Source organism: Numida meleagris, unplaced genomic scaffold, assembly GCF_002078875.1.
Source record: "Numida meleagris isolate 19003 breed g44 Domestic line unplaced genomic scaffold, NumMel1.0 unplaced_Scaffold286, whole genome shotgun sequence".
In the NCBI taxonomy this organism is placed as follows: domain Eukaryota; kingdom Metazoa; phylum Chordata; class Aves; order Galliformes; family Numididae; genus Numida; species Numida meleagris.
The window spans coordinates 118,213-139,392 of record NW_018364535.1 but is presented as its reverse complement, the minus strand read 5'-3'; the positions used below and the strand labels follow the sequence as shown (position 1 = coordinate 139,392).

General features: G+C 38.4%; 1 protein-coding gene across 11 annotated transcripts; it reads right to left on the bottom strand.

The window, feature by feature from the left end:
- Positions 1-44: 44 nt before the first annotated feature.
- On the bottom strand, positions 45-18,144 carry SSX2IP (SSX family member 2 interacting protein). 11 transcript variants are annotated; one of them, XM_021382768.1, is made up of 15 exons: positions 18,060-18,144; positions 11,652-11,692; positions 11,106-11,238; positions 10,574-10,740; positions 10,140-10,340; positions 9,064-9,174; positions 7,787-7,922; positions 6,812-6,887; positions 6,556-6,727; positions 6,176-6,326; positions 3,977-4,113; positions 3,412-3,585; positions 1,682-1,793; positions 1,166-1,286; positions 45-935 (listed from the first exon to the last, which is right to left on the bottom strand). In XM_021382768.1, exons 3-15 carry the CDS (start codon positions 11,146-11,148, stop codon positions 854-856), a joined length of 1,683 nt encoding a protein of 560 aa, XP_021238443.1. In that variant the 5' UTR covers positions 11,149-11,238; positions 11,652-11,692; positions 18,060-18,144; the 3' UTR covers positions 45-853. The 11 variants fall into 11 exon arrangements, 10 of the variants coding, with proteins under 10 accessions (XP_021238443.1, XP_021238448.1, XP_021238447.1 ...); XM_021382773.1 differs by lacking the exon at positions 18,060-18,144 and adding an exon at positions 17,871-18,021 and having other exon boundaries at positions 1,742-1,793; XM_021382772.1 differs by lacking the exon at positions 18,060-18,144 and adding an exon at positions 17,871-18,021 and having other exon boundaries at positions 3,412-3,537.
- Positions 18,145-21,180: the final 3,036 nt, after the last annotated feature.

Below are 21,180 nucleotides of genomic sequence, written 5' to 3'. Positions count from 1 at the left end.
ACGATAATTAAAAAAAAGTAGTATACACAAATCACAGAACCAAATTTTCTTAAAACAGACTTATGCATTTATTTTTTACATTTGAAATAATTTTATTCCTGACTGAACCACTGAAAGTCCTAATGCATCTGTAAACAGAGTATCACTATAAAACAATTTAAAATACCATGTAAAATGATATTATGGATGTATGTGTTTCATTTCATGGTTTCTCAGCATAATCATTTTGTCTATTTACAAATATATAAAGATTTTGCGCTTTAGGTCATCTGAAATATCAAAGAGGTATTTTCAAATCACGCAAATTAATAAATATAGAACTTGTTTTGTTAAAAATCTACAGTATACTGTACATTCAAGTTGAGGCAAAAGAAGTTTTAATGCCAGTTATGCTTGAGAGATAAATGAGTGTTTCCAATAATTAAACCATTCCTAAAAGTGCTCTCTGTCTGTGATAAAAAGAAACATTAGGATCCAATATTTCATTACAGCCAAAGTTTCAGACCATTGCTTCATTCACAGAATCACAGCTTCTGTTACTAGAAAAATATCAAAGCTTTAATATACTTTTAAATAAGCATCTTTCAAGAGTCACAAGAAAAAGAGGCAAGAAATGTCTGAAAAAAATAATAGAAGCCATGTGCACACACACGTACACATCACAGCTCAGCTTATCACATAACCCTTCAGAAGAACAATCAAACTCACAGCATCCTGTTTCACTTTAGAACAGTAAGTTTATGAACACCTCTAACAAAACAGCAGGCAACCCTAGGAAGTCTAAGGCAGTTGTTCTACGTGCAAGTTTCTACATAGCAGAGTGCCAACTCCAGAGTCTTTCCGTGACTGTGCATTACTCATTTTCTTCCTTGTCACTTTCCTCCCACTGATTTGGTTTGCTGTCTCCAGCAGGTTTTTTTAATGCAGCACTGAAACTGGTAAAAAGATAAAGTTACAGCATAAAGAACTGCACATTCAGTTATAAATTACACTTCAGAGAGAATCACAATACTGTTTTTATATGATGTTTAATGCATTCTGTAGATCAATCACAGAAAGATCTAATCTAGGTCTTATAACAAATTCATCACTGTTCTACATAGAGTTCAGCACTATGAAAAACTAAAAAAACTACAAGAATCATCCACAACATCATTTCAGATACCTGTTATGTGCAAAATACTGAGAAGTCTGGCAGGATTCGGCTGAAGCAGGACCACTCAGCATACAGTGAGGTTTTCTTTGCTGAGACACTGAGTTCACTAGCCGATTGTCTTGGTCAGAAGCTGGAAGGCATACAAATAATCAGTTAGCTCACATTACAGTTAAAATCTAATCCTTCAAATGTTTTCAAGTCTTCTACAGAAAGAACAAACAAACAGCACAAACACCCTCCTCCCAATTTACAGCATGTCTATAATAATAAATACAGCCAGAAACACCAAAATTGTAGAAAAGTCAATTATAAACCAAAAGCTTTAGTACACAGTCTTAAATAAATCTCACAAGTTGCTCATAGATCATTAGAATCAAGTCATTCTTCAAGGGCAACAAGGCAAATGATCTGTTCCTAAAAATATAAATGTTTTTCTACTATGGAAACGAATTATATTCAAACCATCTTATAGATAAGAGGAGGAAAAAGCATATTACAGTAACATAATTTGAACCAAATACTTGCTTCCTAAGAAGGCACTTGGAGTTGTCACGTTTTCAGAGTGCTTGTAATCAGTAGACATACTTAAGAACTGTTGCTTCAGCCATGCTCCTCTATCTTCTTCAAATGCTTTTCTCTAGGAAAAGAAATGACAATTTACAGTTATGACCACATGAACAAGCTTAGTCCACATTAAATCAATGCTATTCCATCTAAAAATCAAGAGTTATGGAATATCCATGCAACTAAGGTGAGCCAGCAGTTTAACAACTAATTACAGTCATGTAAGTAAGCTTTTGATTCCAACAAGGGTTAGCTGAGGAGTTATTTTATTTACAAGCCAAACTCCATGGTTTGTTTCAGAGGTCTGAATAATCCTTTCATTTTACTGTTCTCCACTTCAGTGACACAATCTCCTACCACTGTCTCCTGTGCTCCCCCTGCCCCCACAGTGCTGCACTACCTCCTGGAGATACCTCTCATTTCTAGACAGTTGCTAATAAGGATTACCGCTTAAATCTCAGTCCTCAGCCTTCTCATAAAGAAACAGAAGTGACATTGAAAATAGCACTGATTACTTCCATAAAAAAAACTGAGCAGAAAGAAAGGTGATCTTTCTTCTTCCAATCACTCTACGAGCACAGAAGTAGAAAACTCTGTCTAAAGACAAACTTCAAAAAGATGCAAGGGATACGGAATCAAGAGACGAGCTATTCTAACTCCAAAAAACCATCAGTGAAACAGAATGCTCCCATCATATAAAATATGAAGGCTTGCAGTATTGCTTCTACTTTCCCATTTCTCCTTTCAAATTTAAGTATTTTAGCATTCAGAAGCACAGGTAACTACATTTATGTTGTAATATGGTCTTAAATATTTCAGGACAGACGTATCATTTATTATCCCTCAAAAATTACAAAGCTAAATTCAAGATCACACATTAAATTCAAGAATTCACTAAAATGCAAGTAAAATAAAATGAAAAAGTTGGAGAATGCACAATTACATATGGAGTGGCCTGAGTCAATATTTGTCACTGTATGAACTACTGTTGTACCAGCATCTCAAGTAAAACTCAATATTTTATTTTCTTGACCTTTCCCATTCCTCCCTGCTAAGATCTGTAGTCTTCTTCATGTTTTGATCTTAACTTCTGGCTCGATCAAAAGACACACATGCTAGAGCACATTTAGAGAAATATCCATCCCAATTCCCTCTCAATATATGTCTGTTTCCTGGCCAGCTTAAGTACAAGAACACAAAATGGCCCTACTGAGGCAAAGACATTTTGGCTTTCTGCAAAACTGGCTCCCATGAAAATTTAGAAATTGAGAATCTTTGAGAATTCAATACTGCAGCCAAATCTGACAGTGATTTGCATAAGCCTTGCCTGTCTTCAGAAGCTAAACTAAAACAGCATCTAATCAAGGACTTAATGATTAAGTGGACTGATCTTTCAGAAGTGCCTAAATATTTCTAAAGCTGCAAGAAAAATGATTCATCCCAGTTGCAGCAAACACATATTCCAATACACAGAAGTTTGGTGTTGTTTTTTTTTTTGTTGTTTAAGTGCCAGCTGAATGATCTGCTGCAGTGACCAAAGCTGTATTTTACAGAGTATGAGAACGAGCTCTCTGTATAGAGATGTAAGGGAACAGACGTTGTGTATTAGGTAGTTTTTAGTGTGTGTTAGTTATTGTTATACTGTCTTCCATAGGAGTTCCTTTTCTAATACCTTTCCACTTTTCTAATACCTCTAGTCCTAATCTAATAGCAGCTTCTGTAAAACTTCTTCGTTCCTTCTCAAAATTCTTTTTTTGCTCTTGAAATAGTCTCCATTCTTCCTGAAGACGCTCTCTTTCTTCCAACAAATAGCAGTCCTGTAGTAACAGAGTGGTGTCATCATCACATGGAGACATAAGCTGTTGCTGTAGATATAAATACAGAAATAATAATTTTGGAATGACTGTTGTTTAGAATTTCCACAGATTCAGTTTGACCAAAAAACAGATGAAGTTTGATAAGCAAACAACACAGTTGGTAGGGGCAGTCTCAAGCAGCTAGCAAAACACCTCTGCTCAGGCAGCTGGCCTTATCAGCCTTTCTCATGTCTATTAACCTCCCCCAGAATTTCTACCAGGATTACAAATTCATTAAATTACTAATCAACTGAATAGCCCACTTAGACCAATCACCAAGACATTCTATTTAAAAAGCACTATCAATAAAAGGAAAAGAACTCAGTTGAGTGATAAGTGACATAAAAAAAATAAGTCACAGATTTGGTCATGAAAAGTAACAAAATTTAAAGCCTGCTACCTGTAAAAGTTGTTGCTGAGTTTTGATCATTTCTTTACATTGCTGAATTTCTAACTCTAGCTTTTCAGTTTCCAGCTCATGGTCTTCCCTTGAAATTACATCTTTGTCATTCAAAGCTTCCGAATGCACACGTGACACTAAAGGAGGGGAGAAAGGGAAAAAAGTTACCTAAAAATAATTCCTCACAACACTCAGGACTCGGAGCAATAGCAAAGATTTTTAAGCTGTAGTAGTTTCATTCCAAAAGACACATTCACCATGCACTCAAAATTACTTTTATCAGGACAAGCAATCCAGAACTACTGCTATGCACATAATTAGGCACTACTGTCATTTTTCTTGAGCGGAATATTAAAATATTCCCTGATTTTACATTTCTTCAGGTAAATCACAAGTCTGCACTTCAATACTGTGGTTTTTTTTTTTTTGTGCATGCAACAACTTGTTTCAGCAGTTATTTAAAAGCAAATCACAACAAATGAAGATTTCTTTTCACTGATATACGGTTAGCCTATTCTGAACCCACTACTTAATGGTCTGTATGTTCATATGAGTATGGCAGTAACTATATATATCATAGATAAAAAAAGAAAGATTTTTCCCTCACGTTCTATGAAGGAAAAACCAGAGCTAACAGTTGGAACACTGTGTGCACATTTTTAACCCAGAAAGGGAATTAGAGAGGAATAAAATGTGCGTGAGATTAAATAATGCAATGTGGTTGCACAAAGATACAACTATCACAGCATTTGTAATATGCCAAATTTTGATCCCCTGATGACAGTGTTTAAACACTAAGCAAAGGCTAACGGATTAGAATATGGCCATCTCTATAAATTCAAAAATCAAACAAAACCAAAAACAAAAAAGTGACTCCAAGAAAACTGCAAATACTTGAATCTTTTTCTCCTGATGCTTACAATTACTTTTTTGTTAGTATACTGAATCAAGTATTACTCAGAATAAGTGATCTTAAAATCCTTTCTATAAGAATACGTCTATACCAGAGACCACCTGCTCTTTTATTTGCAACTACATTCATGACCTTCTCACTCTTATTCCTGACTGCAAACATCCTTGTTGTAGCAGCAGCATTTGCTTACATTGGAAAATAATACTAGGAAAGAATTTTATATATTTTTAGCTGTCTTTTAATGCTGTTTAACAGCTGGAAATGAGGAGAGTCCAGGATCATACCATCAACCAGTTCATTTTAGAATGCCAGCAGAAGCAGTAGAGGTACGGATGTGACAAGCACAAACTCTAAGAAGGATCTATATATCTCGTATCACAATTTGAAAGAAACTGGATATCTGCATTACTAGAACAGCTCAGAAAAGTGGGGAAATATAACCAACATTTATAAGTGATGCTCTGAAAATAATGCTTCCTGCCCCTGATGTCACAGGCCAACTTAAACAGATGATGGTGGTATGGCAGTAGAGGTTGAACCTTCCCACCAGCGTTCTGTTACGTTTTGTTGCCATGTGACAGATGGCAGCAGCAGCGCAGTAACGGCATCTGACGTGGAAATGCATATGAAGCAAAGGTGTGTCATTTAATTTCTCCATGCAGAAAAAACAGCACCCACTGACATTCACTGATGCTTGCTGAATGTTTACGAGACCAAACAGTGGATGTAAGCACAGCAAGATGGTGTGTGGCGTGTTTCAGCAGTGATAACAGCAGGTCGCCTCCACTAATGCAGATTTTTTGTGAGCATGACACGTAGACTCCTGTTCATTGCTGGCAAAAACGCATAGCTAACAATGATGACTATGCTGAAAAATGGTTTTACGTAGTTAAGAATTTGCTCTATCAAACAGCATTATTGTGCTCTTTGTATCTGTAGTAGTTCCCATGGAAATAAATAGGAGGCATTACTTTTGGAGTGACCTGCATATTACAGGGCATGTGTTCCCAAAAGAAAAATAAATTATTTCTTCAGAAAGTTGTTTACCATGTCAAACTACAACTGTGACTGTTCTCAGGATAACAGACTTAACTAGGCAACTGCTTTCCTAACTTCTCACAATTTAAACTCACACAGAAAATGACAATCACAAGCCTTTTCAGGAAGTCTATCAGGTCACAATCCCTTCCATTTAGTTTAGACAGACAGTAATGTAAATCCAAAGAGCACGGTACCAAATGCAATTATCAGCAGCATTTTATACTTATGTGAGAGTTAAACATCACCTTGGTTATCCAGCTTTTCAACATGATTTTTCAGCATTCTCCATTGTTTTCTAATGCTGTTGGTAAGCTGCTCTCGCACTGTTTCACATGACAGTTCCCACATATTCTCTTTATTTAACTCTCCAATGTCCTCCTCCAAGTCTGAAAGTACCTGTAGAAATAGAAACAAAGTCTGCTGCAAGCCATCCTACCATTAAAAAAAACATACTTAAATATGTATATAAATTTATTTTACCAAAGGAAAGTAAAACCTTGTATACTGAAAAGACTTTTCCAGGTCCTTCCACTGCAAGCCTTCCAAGAAGTTTACCTTTTTCATAATCAAATGGCTCCAGCACTGCAAACAATCACGGACTTAATCTTAACTGAAGAATACTTACTGGCCCATCTTCAGGCCTTTCTTTAGGTTTTTGTTTCTGTGGTGGAAGAAGCGAAATCATCTCTTTCTTCATTTGCTGAAGAACTTTTTTCAGCTCAGCATTTTCCAATAAAAGTTGTTTTTGGCGTTGTTCATAATCACTTAGCAGAACTTTGTACATTTGTTCTTCATTTCTGGAAGCAGAAATGTGACAGTAACAAGGTGACAACACAACAAATACTTCAATTAATGTTTTAAAACAACAACTACAGTTTCACCTGGCTTCCGTCTTATCAGTCCTCCATGCACCTCTCTTCCCATCAGCTCTACCAACATAATTTAGAACTTCCATAGCTAAAATGAAAAGGAGATTTCAAAGCATGAAACAATATGCAAGTACATACATATCCAGGAGATGCTTTTTTTTTTTTTAACCTTTTGATGTAATTATTGTCAAGAGACCACATTACTCAAATATGCCCCTCAGTCTTAAGACCCAAGTGAGACCACGTTGCCCTGCTTAACAAAGCAAGAGTGAAATAAACAAGGAAAGAAAAAAAATTGTGTTTGGAAAGCCAGGGTGGGGATATTATTCTATCTCACCTATTTTATACACCTCTTAACAACATCCTCACCCTCTATTTCAGCTTTTATATAAATAGTGTATAAATTATTTTAAAATCACAACAGAACAGTGGTTCAAACTCAATTCTCATTAGCTCTCAAGGAAACAGGAAGTAGGTTTAAGATCTGGTTATTTTGACCTCAGTGATATTTCAATTAGCATTAGCAAATTTCAGTAAAAAAACATGCCACAAGTTTTGTTCACTTAAGCGTGAGGCTTCTAGAGGTTACTAAATTACTTTCTGTTGCCAAAATAGGTGTTCCTGCCACAGTGTCCTAATGCAGTCTGGTTTACTTGCATGGTTTCAGAAAAGCAGAACCAACTCAGCAACATGAATAGCTGTCTCCTGGTTCAGCAGACTAAACCAGCTCACTAAAATATGACACGCTATAGACGGCAAACAGCTGAGAGTGTTTTGGGGGGTGGCAAGAGGAATAAGAAAAGAAGAGCAGGACTTCCTTTCCAATGACATCAGTAGCCACGTTTCATCTAACAAAAATTTCATAGTATATTTTATGTTCCACTGGTTACTTAAGCACTGGGGAAAAGTGATACAAACACAGCTAAAATCACATATAAACATTTTTAACATACAAAGTTTACAATTTTGCTGTAGTACTCTACTTACCTATCTTTTTGTCCTTTTTGTTCATGACTAATTGGTGTAAGCGTTCCTTTAATTTGTTGTATTCTCTCTCTTTCCTCTTCATATCATGATTGTACTGTGTAGCTCTACTTGAAATTATGTTCTGTAACTTCTGAACCTAAAAAGAATCCCACAAGAAAACACATTTATTCAACTAAAGCACAATACAGAGACACTTCTTCAGAAAAACAAAACAGATGTGAAATGGAGCTTACACTAAACTATTTCTGGATAAAGGAAATGACAGTAGAAATCAAGAGAACTCTCCCAACCTATAGATTCTGACCTATGACTTATCTTAGGAAATTTAGTTGCTTTTACGCACAAACCAACATAGTAAGGAACAAATTATAATGTTACAGTCCTCCTTATGAAGAACTAGGTACATTTTTTGGCGATTCGTGCAATATCTTCTCCAATGTCTTCATTACAAAGAGAAAGACATGTTTTTGGCTTCAGTAAATGACATTCAGTACCTAATTACACATTAAATTAGTAAGCCTAAGCTTCCATCAAAAAATAAACTCTTTGCACTTTTTGGACAGCAGGATGGGAAAAGAGGGATGATACTATGTAGTCCAAAAGGACATTAAAACAGATCACAAAGCACAATAGTACCAATAGGCTGGGAGGATTTTGACTCAGTTTTAATCTAGCTAACATACAGCTAGCTCAACACGCCCAAGGTTTTAAGCTGGAACTTCTACACTTCATTATATACAGATAATGTTGTGATTGCCAGTTGAATATTTATGAATGAAGAAAACATTTAAAGAAATTTAGGAGTATGTAAGTACAGCGTAGTGGGGACTACCGGGAAACAAATCCCAAACTAAGGAAAGTGTTTTCTGATTTTGGTTCTTCCAAGACTCTCAAATTTAATGAGCATGGGCCTCCCCCTACCCCCTGCCTTTTGCTCACTTCTACAATATAAGGAAAAAAAAAAAGTGCTCCCACACACATAGTTTGAGAAAGCAACCGAATCCTACAGCTCCATCTTACTTCTACATATTTTTAAAACATAAGATAATGGATAATCAAAAGCATAAAAAGCATAATACAATTGTATGTGCCTCTGTAGTGCTCTCCAACAGAATCATAACTTTATAGAATGCATTTGTGCAACGTGTCAGTTTCACTTTGCAGAGAGACAACATTTACAAGAAAAAAACAACATTCCATGTGAACCACCAGATACCTTGCAAAATCATCATTACTGAAAATCTATGTAATGATTTGCATTGATGTACATAACTCACTTCATCCTTTTCATTTTTGAGTAACTGGTGCAAATTTCTGTTCTTGCTTTGCAGTTGTCTGTCTCTTTCCTGAAGGCCAACTATTTCCCTTTTAGATAACTCCAACTGTTCCTAGAAAAAATGTCGACATTTCAGTACCGATAAAAAAATAGCTAAGGATAACAATAAAGCCAAAAAAAGGCTAGAACACTTCACTTTAGACAAGTCTTCCTGTGTATTTGACCACCAGTGTTTCATCATCACCTTGCATTCTCAACGACTAGTAAGTTCTGTTTTCTGGACCCAGAACTATGATTCTCCAGTACAAGAAACACTCCCACTCATCAAAAACAAAGATTTAGCTTGGTGTTCAACAGATTTTATCTTATACAGTTACTGCTTTTTAGGAAATCAGGATTCTGTAAGCATCTATACCTCAGGAGTAAGAGGAAATAATAAGCAACCTGTATGGGTTGAGAACGATTATCAACGATTTAAGTGGATTATTTCTCTTAAGTAAACAAGGGAACAATGAACGTAGATATGCAAGTTGTGTCCCATTTACTTTATTGTGGTCAATTTACATAAAATGAAGCTTAACCTAAGTTTCACCAATAGCTTCTGAGCAACCTTTATAAAAAGGCTTTGTGGTCAGTTATGCAAGAAATCCAACAACAACAAAAATAAATGCAAAAAGCTATACATAAAGAGCGATGACGGGTACTAGAAAAGTTGCCTACATAGGGTTTTTATTTTTGCTGTTGACAGTTATATCATGGATTTATCTTTTAAAGCTGGGCATACTCTTTTGGGCAATACTAAATGAGCTGAACTGATGCATTCAACATTTCTGTTTAAATTGATTAAAGAAATCATTAAAGAAAACTTTAAGCAAGTTTTTGGTTGTCTCATTAATTCATACTTCATTAAGGAATTTAGAAATGAAAAAAATCAAAAAACAAAAATGTCCATAAAAGTACAATTGCAGATTAGTATTGGGGAGGACAAAAAAAATTTATTCACTGTTAAGAATGTACAGTATCTGTTAAACACAAACGCTGCATTATATAGAGAGGTGAAATTATCTTGTTTTCTACCTTTAATTTAGCATAGCAGTTCTGTAAGTGATCCATATCGCTACCCAGTTTCAAATGCTGCATTTCTACTTCTTCCTGAGCTCGAAGGTTCTTATGCTGCAGTACAAGCAATTCATTCATGCAATTTATGATTGATACTAAGTTTAATTCCTTTCCTTTGGACTCCACATAAATAGAAGGAAAGCCCAATGTTGTCAATTCCTGGTGAAAAACAAGGTGGAGAGGGGGGTGGAATAAATAACTGGATCAATCTTCCAGATGAACGGTAGCAGTTGAAATCCCATATGAAGGCAAAAAATATATATATTCTACTGCATGACAACTTTAGCTTCTGAACATTAAGAAAGAAGCCTTCCAAATATAGTGCATCTTCATTACGAAAACTGATTTAAAGACATTTTCAAAAAACCTCCAATAAACAAGTTGTGGCTTACCCTATTGAGATAGGATATACTCTGTTCAATATTCTCTTCTGTGCAGAAGGCACTGAAAAAGCTGTGCATGCTTTTGGATGAAGGCAGTGGCAAGCGTAGCACTTGTGAGTTCATGTTTGGAGGAGATATCCTTTTCTCTGAGGTATACTGAAATATATTTTTGCTATCTAAAAGTTAAAAACATTAAGAAACAATTCAGGGCTAATAGCTTAGGACATTACATACAAAAAACTTAAAAAAAAATCAAATCCCTTTACTGAAATTATTATTTATAGACGTTCACAAATCTAGAGCTTTGTGAGTGAAATATAACACATAATAAACATATCACAACAATCATTTTAAAAGGACAGATAAAATTCTACTGCATTCCAGCAGCATTTCTATTAAAAAGCACCATACATACTAGACCGGCTAACATGATGATAATAATGTGAAGTATCTCATGTTTAAAACCCTAATCTCTCTTTAGCATCTATAATACCATGGTAGAGTCAGCACATTTACTAAATCTAAAATATTACCAGTTTACCTGATGACAGCACTGGCACAGTAACAGTCTTCCAATCTCCCATAGCAACAAAACAGGCAGGGTACCCGAGCAACCCGTTCAGCAGTGAAGCATTTAGTACAATTCCTGGCAATCTGTGTTACGTAGGCATCTCCTAAAATAGCAAGAGCATTTTAGATTAACAGCTAGAAGATTAAAGCAAGCATAGGAGACAGACTACTAGACCTAAATCATGTGACTTTTTTTCTTCTTCTTTACACTGTAAAGAACACCATAATCACAGTACATATTATGCTGTACACGTGATGCATCTATCTACACTTGCCTCAGACTTAACCGTGTCTCAACCATGCCAACCCTCTGCCCATTCACATTTTCCAGTGTTTTCTTCCTGTAAAACTAAGAGGTGCTGAAAAAAACTAAGTGAATATTCAGATCCTAAAGGAAATGACCAACTTTAGGTCTGTCATTTCTCATGTCTGTAAGGCAAGCTTTCCTTTTATTCCAACCAAGTCAACTGTGCTTTTTAAAAATGTAATTCAAAGTCAAAATAAAGACGCTTCTTACATGCTTGTTTGGCTTCTGTTGGATCCATCAGATAGAGAAACCTGCAAACGAAAGAGCGTGAAAAAGACTAATTAAACTACAAGTATATATAGAATGCAATTCTGCATTCTAATAAAGAATTTGAAACTCAAAACACAGAAATTCCACTAATGACTGTTGGAAATTCTACAAAAATACTACTGTCACTTCAGATCTGCAATTAATTTCAAATAATCTGGCTTCTATTCTCTAAGAAACCACACAACCCCTAAGAGATCTTACCAAATTACCTCCAAGTACAATATCACTAACCCATGGGTCTGTACACTGAGAACACTGTTTTGACACAGCATCTATTAATCCATGCAACACTTGACTGTAAGTGGAAGTGAGACTAATCCAAGTGGTGGAATACTATGATTCTCCATGTTTTAGACCTGCAATTTGCATGCTGTGTTATTCACAGGAAAAAGTTTTCTGAGAGTTCCTCTTTTGTGAAGCTTTGTTTCTAGGTACACCAACAAGAGAATACAATAAAAATGAACAGAAAGACAGGCTCAGAGAGATGTCTAGCAATCATACAGAATGCAAAAATACAGAGGGAATATGAAAACGTCTGTCTAGTTAATGCAGCTATATTCTTCTCACATTACGGACTCTAGAGCTTTTTGACTTGAAAGGGCAATTAGCAGTACGGCACATACTGTTCAATACATCAGACTCACAAACATACACCACGAATTCACTATCTGTTGAGCGCTAAACAGAAGAACTTCAACTGTTAAACCAACACCCAAAAGTAACTTGTTATATAGCATCAGAAGAATGCACTAGCTTTGAAGTAGTTATCAGTTAAGAGCACAGTCAGCATTTTGTACTTGCATCATCCATACATACTGTATTTAGAACCACACTCAGATGTGCAGGAGACAATCCACACGTCAGCTGCAGAAGGGAATGCCACAAGCCCTTAGTTCCGTGCTAAGATCATCTCATCAGTTCCACATGGCTTCTGCTGCCAGTTCAGGACCTCAGCCATGATTTTTAAAGCTATCTCGTGATTAAGAATCATCAGCTACATTTCCTTGCCAATCTAGGCAATTTCTCTGGAACAACACAGCTCAAAATAGACTCACTGAAACATGCAAGAGCTACAGATGAGCAGCCCTGATGAAGACAGTGGTGATGCAAAATGAACTTAGATACACTGTATTCATAAGAATTCATAAGAAAGTCCACCTTTAGTACTCCACAGTACTCCACTTCAATACCACAACATATGGAGGAATGTGTTCAGCACAACTCTGAAGCAGTATTTAATTATGGAAAAATAATAAAATAGTACACAAGATTTAAAAGTATTTTGGGGATCTCTCTAAGCTATCCAACTTAACACTGGAAGGCTTTAACTAACGAAAAGGGCTAAGATGTTTCCTGTTTTAGTTTATTGAGGGGGGGAGGGGAGAGGGGTGAACTGAGTTGTTTTTTGTTTCCCTCTCCCCATCCCCAACCCCCTTAAATCCTTTTGGTAAAACACACAGTAAGAAGCTAAAGATTGACATTTGCTGTTTCCCAGAATCTCATACTGAAACCAAAAATCCATGGGTGGGAGAGAGGAGAAAAGAACAAGTCTCTGGACAGCCACAGCCGCTGTAACTAATTAATGATTTTCTGTGCCCATTCTGCATATGCAGCTATTTCACTAACAGGGTTGGTGACTCACCCAAATATCTGTAATGACCCAGTGCTTGCCAGATACTACCTTGCCTATTGGCAGTGTCACTTTTGTCCCAGTGATGAACAAGACCTTGGAGGATCTGGGGCCCAGTTTCACATGGGTGAACACAGCAGCAGAACCACCTCATTGCAACTACAACAAAAATTTGAAAAGAAAACAAAGAAACAAAGCGTCCCCCTCCCACCCACAATACACATACTAAAAGTCACAGACAGCTTGATGAATACCAATTATCAAAGAATCACTAAAAGGAAAGTACAAAAAAAAAAATCCTAGAACTTAAAGCTATCATGATAATATACTAGAACTTAATCCTAGGAAACGTACCTGAAGTTTTGCTTTTTTTTTTTTCTTTTTTAAGTATTTAAAGAAGACCACAGGTATAGCCCTATAAACTCCTACACGATTTACTAATATGCATCTTTCTTTTCAAGAGTAAGTTTACTCTGAACTTCAAAAGCTACACTACAAATGGAGAACCAAACGTGGCTCTTAAAATCACTGTTTTGCATTCTGGAGTACAGGGGCAGGATTGTCAATGACTGTGCCAAGACTCAAGATAAATCAGATAAAGCAAGCCTGAGTTCAGATCGCCAGAATCCGAAAACCACAAGCAGTAAGCACTAGTATTATAAACTTCACACAACACAGCATACTTTAAGAAATATGAATACCACCTTGAAACTTGAAATCAACTACGTGTAACTGAGTTTATAAAATTCTTTCAGGCAACTCTGTATCAGGAGAAAAAAGCTTGTGGTAGCACAGTACCATGATCATATTACACCATCTGGCCATCTCTAAACTGCACAGGGTGTGACGATGTCCGGAAGGAGATCAGTGACAAGTGGTGTCCCTTAGGAGTCAGAACTGGGAGCACTGCTCTTTAACATCTTCATCAACGACATCAACAGTGGGATCGAGTGCACCCTCAGCAAGTTTGCAGATGACACGAAGCTGTGCGGTGCGGTCTGACGTGCCCAAGGTACAGGACATCATTCAGAGAGACTTAGACTGGCTGCAGCACTGGGCCTTGATGAACTCCATGAGGTTGAATAAATCCAAGTGCAGGGTCTTGCACCTGGGCCATGGCAACACATGCTATCAGCACAAGCTGGTGGGTGTAAGGATGGAGAACAGCCCTGCTGAAAAGGACTTGGTGATACTGGAGGATGGCAGCTGAGCATGAGCCAGCAATGCACCCTTGCAGCCCAGAAATCCTGATGGAGCTGCAGGTGCTCCTGTTCAGTACAGCGAAGATGGACTAGATAATCTTTAAAGGTCCCTTCCAACTAAAAAGATTCTATGATACATGAAAAATCCATTATCTGCTAACCCAGAAGGATTTTTTTCCCTAAGTTAAGGTGGATAAGGGAACGTAATCCTTGGAGAGAGCTCTCCTCAATGTTACAATGTTTTGGAAAACCCTGAGTTCAGTATCAACCAGAAAGCACCAAACATTCCTCTTCCATATATTAAGTACTACAAGTTGCAATACATATGCAGACTTTGACTTAAAAAACTGAAAGAAAATCAAAATGTTAGTTAGCATTTACTTAAAAGGCAACATGATTCCTTCTAACTACAATTACATCCCAAGTTGAGCTGTGAATCTGCTTAAGGCTTTTACATTTGTCTAGTAATCCATAGATGCCAAACAGATGGCTTTTATCCGGATAAAACAAAGACACATCAGTCCATGTAAATTTAGGGTGCACACTAGTCATCACATTATGGGTTTACAAATGTGAGAAAGTTGTAATAATAATTTTTTCTTTAATATTCAATAAGTAAAACCACACACAAAAAAACATATCCTTAGAGCTGATAAAATGTGATGTTTGATAAGTGTTCTATTATTGCCTTTGTCCCAAACACTCAAGTTACAAGAACTTATCTACCACCTCAACATTCAGCTCTACCTTCAATATACACAGAGGGCTGATAAATATTATCAGTGCAATCTCTGAAAAAACTGGAACATGTGGAAATAATTCATCTGGCTCCCAAAGTCCCACCCCACACTGAGCTAATACTATGGATCAGTATGAACATCAGCATTTTCCTACTGCTAAAGAATAGATCTATTTCTGTTAATCTTCTGAATTTTATTCCTCTGTTGGAATTCAAAAACCATTTGCTACACATAGCAGGATATTCCATTCCAGCTACCAGACCTTCCCATATCACGAATACATAAGAAAGCCTCAGGAACTCTGTCTTCTGTAGTTCCTCCTTTCCCTGAGCTCAGCTTTAATCAAACTTCATAACTTTGCTGTCTCTGCAAGCAGAAGGCATTCAAGAAGAGAGGGGAGGGAGCACAAGTCTTACTCGTTCCTAAAGCTGGTAATATTTACAGGGCAGAGCCAGATCTAGCATTCCAGCTCACAGAAATGATGCAGTTTGCAAGGTTCAGTAGCACGTAACCTGTGCACGTAACCATTCAACGAATGGTTGCCCTGTAGAATACAAGAGTCACAAAACAGATGTTAGCTGCCAGTAAATATGACTGGTGAAATGTCACCATAACTAACCCAGAAGAAACATTAACAAGTCTGCTACAGTGCTCTGGAAGAAGGAATGAGCCAACATGCCTGGGCAAGAAAGCATAACTGGATTTCCAAAAAACTTCACACTTCCTACCAAAAGTTCTGAAGCTATGATGTCAGGAGATTTAATAATGACTGATTATTGGTGGAGAAGGAGAAATGGGAGGAATAAGTTAAAGAAGGAAGAAGGAAAAAATATTGAAGTATTGTATAAGTGTTATACAAAAGCCTCAAAGGGACAAAATTTAAGAGTCACAAACGGGATCTGTGCCAGCATTTCTGTTGTTGAGAGAACTTCAAACGGTGCTGAGCAGGTCAGTGAGAAAGTTTACTTATGGTACAGAGTTATTCAGGAAAATAAACACTAAGATTGAATGATAAGAACCACAAAAGGTTGTATTTATACTACACAAATGGGTAATAAAAACCCATGTTAATAAACTATTATTATTAGGAGAAAAAACCTCACCAACTCAGCTATGTACTTAAACCAACAGCCTCTGTTAAGTATTATCATGCAAGAAGAGATCACAGGGTCACTGCGATTACTCCTCTGAAAGTAACAACTCACAGGCAGTTAACAAAACATTGGAGCCTAGGACAGAAAAAATGAATGTCATAATGGCTCCACAAAAGCACTGAGCTTCCCCAGCTGAAATATCACACACCATCACGACCTTCCCTATACAAAAGGCAGAAAACATCTGAAAATGGTGGAAGAAGGTCAGCCAGTGCTTCCCCACAAGAAATTAATAAGCTGTGACTTTTCCGCTAGAACAGCTAGAGAAATAGGACAGAACTGTAAAAAACATGTACAGAAACATATACAGAAAGTAAGTTATTGCTTCTTTTAACACAGCATCTACGCAGAATGAAATGAAACATTTAACATGAAAGCTGGGAGAGTATTTTTTCTACGTGAAGCATTGTTAAATCATAGACTGGCATCACCATGAGGTGCTGTGAACGCAAACTATATAAGCTGGCTGAAATTCTATGAAAGACATGCATCAAAAGCTATCTAGTATAAGAAGAGAAGCAAGCTCTGCTCAGAAATCCTTCAGCTTCTCAGCGCAGTATGCTGGGAGGACAGCCTAACAGAGGCATCGCCGCTCAGCCTCTACTGATCGTCTTTTCCTTAGCATCTGCTGCCTGCTGCTTTCAGAGACAAGCCGAGCCCAAGGAACCTGGGATTGCCTCCTGTGCCCTCTCCAGTCCGGCCAATGACTGATACTACGGTTTTTCTCCCCCACCGCTTTTCTGAAAACTGCATCAATGGTATCAAATCCTGTTCCAGGTTTACTATTAACGTTTACCTTGCACATTCACGTTTCATTCTGCACGCCTCCCATTTTGAGTCAGTCCCCTGAAATTCTGGAATTCCTATCATACTTGCGCAGCACACGGAGCTCTGTCTAACCACCGTATCGGCAGCACAGCGCTCTACACTAACAGGGGCTGCAGTAATACTGCGAACACATCCTGCGTTACCATTCGATCCTCAAACTGAACGGAGCTTTACTGCAAACAGATTTTTTTTTTTTTAAAGAAGCACACAAGCAAGCCAAAGCGGCACAGTCAGTACCTCCCGCAGAGCCTCCACTCACCCCGCGCTGAACGCAGCTATAACCGCGGACAGCCGCGCACTCAGGGCCCCAGCAGCGCTAGGGCTCCCACCTCCCGCTGCCGCAGCTCGCGGCCCCGCGGACACCGCCAAGGCGCCGGGCCTGCCTTCCAGGGATGGGCTTCCCTCAGCCCCGCGGGTCAACCCAGGCGGGCCAAGGAGCGCCCGCCACACCGCAGCGGCTTCCCCCGCGGGCAGCCCGGACCCGGGGCGAGCCGTGACCACCACACCGCCACCAACGGCCGCACAGCACCCGTTACCCGCCGCGCCCGCCTCCCTCGCCGCCGGTGAGAAGAAGGGGCAGGAGGAGGAGCCCCGCGTAGCACCACCTGCTGCGGCGAGCAGAGACGGAAGAAGGGAGGAGGGACAGGCACCCGGACCAGCTCCGCGCGGCCCCGCGCTCCGCAGCTGCCGCCTCGTCAGCCCCGCGCCGGGCCCCAGCGCCACTCCCATTGGTCGGGCGGTTGCTAGGAGACCTCCCCCGTGGGCCCGCACCACCCCGACGGGCCGCACCGCACCTGCTCAGTCAGGGCACCTGTTGGCGGGCCCGGGCCGCGGGGCAGAGCGGGCGGCTACTGCGTCAGAGACCGCCCCGGGGCGGGGCTGAGCCCGGAGCGTCGTCTGTTTCCACGCAAGAGTGTAATAAGCGCCTCGTTGTGCCATGTTGAGGTCAGCCCGTCTAAGAAACGCGTTTCAACGCTGGCTTACTGAGTCCCACCACTAAAACGTGTCCCTCAGTGCCACGCGTCTCTTAAACACCTGCAGGGATGGGAAATCTGCTATTTGGTCACCCTCTCCGTGAAGAAATATTCGTCCTGACATCCAGTCCGAACCTCTCTTGGTGCAACTCCATCGTGTGCTGGATAACATCAAAGCATATTCATTGCACTGTTACAAAAGAAAAATGTTGATTAACCACAAACCCAGTATAGTGCACCAACACACTGTGTACCATTGCTATCTTGTGAGCGTGATAAGTTTATAAGATTAATTAGGAGAATGAAGACCTACGGGTCTTTACCTCCATGTGTCTTTCTTTGACCAGATTTTTCTTTGCTTTCAAGTATTAAAAAAAATTTGAAAAATTCTGGGGTTGGAAAAAAACCTGTAAGGATCCAAGTCTCCAATTTTACAGCCTGTACACCCCCCTTCACCCCACAGACTGGGTATCCAGGTTACATTATACAGCATTACCTCATGAAATCCATGAAGATCTTAATAAAAATTACCCAACAGAGCTCAGAAAAATTAATTGAATAGTCATATCCATAGCCATCATTATTAGGCTTGCAAGATTGCAGCCTTCACTCACATCCTCATTGATTTTTCTTCATAGCTTCAAATCCAACAACATCAAATTCTGTGATCATGCATATGCATACCCAGAATATCTAATTCTCAATTAGAAAGCTACCATCAAAGAGAAAATAGCATCAATTAGGACAAAAAAAAACCAACTTATTTTTTGTAAGTTATATCATTACATACCCTGTTATAAATTCAGTTATTCACCTAGGCTGGCAAATATTGATGAGCATTATCCATGGTCGGTGTAATGAAGTGGTAATGGCTGTATCGCTGAAAATTAGCATTTTCCTTGACAGAGTGACAAAGCAGACGGTGATGTTCTGTGGCATGCAGTAGGGGATGAAATCTCAAAAGAAAATGAATCCTAGAAGTTCTCCTGCCACAAACACAGCTGTGACTCCACTACATTTCCTATACACATCTTTTTCTGCTTCCAGATTCTTTTGCATTCAACATTTCAGGTTCTCATAGTTCAGCTTGAGAATGAGAAATAAGGTCAAAACCAGTCCCTCAAAGTTCTCATCAAAACTTAACTCCCAGGAGTGTAATTTACTCTTGTTACTGGGACTGGAATTAAGGCCATTTCTCTTTTATGTAGACAGACCATAATTACTTCACCATGCAGATAGAAAATAACTATTACAGGGTTAGCACACTGATCGATTCTTGCTGTGTAGGCAGCACATTCCCAATGTTTGCAAAAATACCAGTTGCTGGTTTGGCAGTAACAGTAATAAATATTTTTTAATAACGTGTTCTTTTTAAAATTTAGTTCATAGGAAATAAATCCTCACAGTGCAATATATATATGTTTTATGACTCAGGTTAATCGCAGAGACTTTGGACTTCTATGCTGCAGCACTGCTGCAGGTGCACTCTTAGAAGAAAGCGGACTTACACAATATAATATGTTAATCGTAGTGGCAAGTGGGACGATAGACATTGTTCATAGGAAGGATTAAGTTCCTGCAGCTTTAAAAGATAATAGATGGGATGGGTGTTGCTGAATTCCCTTTGTCTATTTGATCTTAGCAGCTGTTTCTGTAGATGGTGCTATTCAAATGAGAAATCCCCAAACACTTTGCTGTGAATCATGGGCTGGGTTTTGTTTATGTTTTAAAGGGCTGGCCAGAAACAGGGAAGTTTTTACGGAATGCTTTCAGGCAACAGAATCAGAACAAATTTTTCCTTCCAAAAAAGTAGCCTAATCATGTTCTTTATTCATAATGCACTAATTCATTGTAACATAAGACTACATAAACAACAGTGAAAAGAATGAAACCTTTTCAAAGCGGATCACAACACTGTAGTAGGTAGGTAGGATTTAGTGAGGAAAAAAGTGCGGTCTCATTGGAGATTTTGGTTCTTAAGAGATGCAGTAGGGGACATCAAGTATTTCTTGTGCTCTCGAGTAAACTTACCATAAATATCCTGTAGTTGATGTCCGGTTTTCGACAGTAACTGAAATTTTAAGGCTGAAATTCCTTGAACAGGTTTGTTCGGTTTTTTTCCATACTTATATTTTCCTTGCCTGAGTTGAATCTAATTGATGTAATGATCTGGAGATTCACTTTGCTTTGCAATTTAGCGGCTTAAAAAAAAAAAAAAGCAAACCAGTTTTGGTATTTCATAGCTGTTACTCTCTGAGATATAGACCATTATTCTTAAAATTCATTTGTCATATTTCTTTTATAAACACAGTTTATAGAATAAATGAATAGAGACTTCTAGAACATGTATTTATCCTTTATTCTTTATTCTTTGCTAAAAAATAATAATAAAAAAAGTGGGATTAAGAAAGATATTGAAGTACTGGGAAGGGTGGGGATTAAAAGGATGCTTTGTGAACTAGAATACAAAAAGCGCTTCTATAAACTTAAATTTAAGAAGGATTAAACTGTAACATGGACAAGAAAGTAAAGAGGCAGCTACAATTCAGAAAGAGATGGACTGATCCACATTGTGTTTGCACTTGAATTCAAACTCATCTTCTTGAGTACATTCAAAAATGCTGTTTGCTGGAGTGGTTTCTATAGCAGTGTCCTGCTTCATTACAAGTGATGAACAACTGACTAGCAGAAGCTCATTAAAATGTCTGATCCCGTTATGCAATAGGCCAGTTGCAGTCTGCAACGCCTTTATTGTCTCTTAATGTAAGACCAGTGCATCTCAACAAAGCCCAGCTCATAGGGCTTTCGTGTCTCTTTTGTGGACATGCATAAAAATAACCTCATAAGCCAGGCTGTGGGTTGTGCTGTGCACTGTAAGCATTTTAAGTTCTGCTCTCAGTTGCAGCTCATGTATTAAAAGCTCCGGTTGTACAATGAGCTT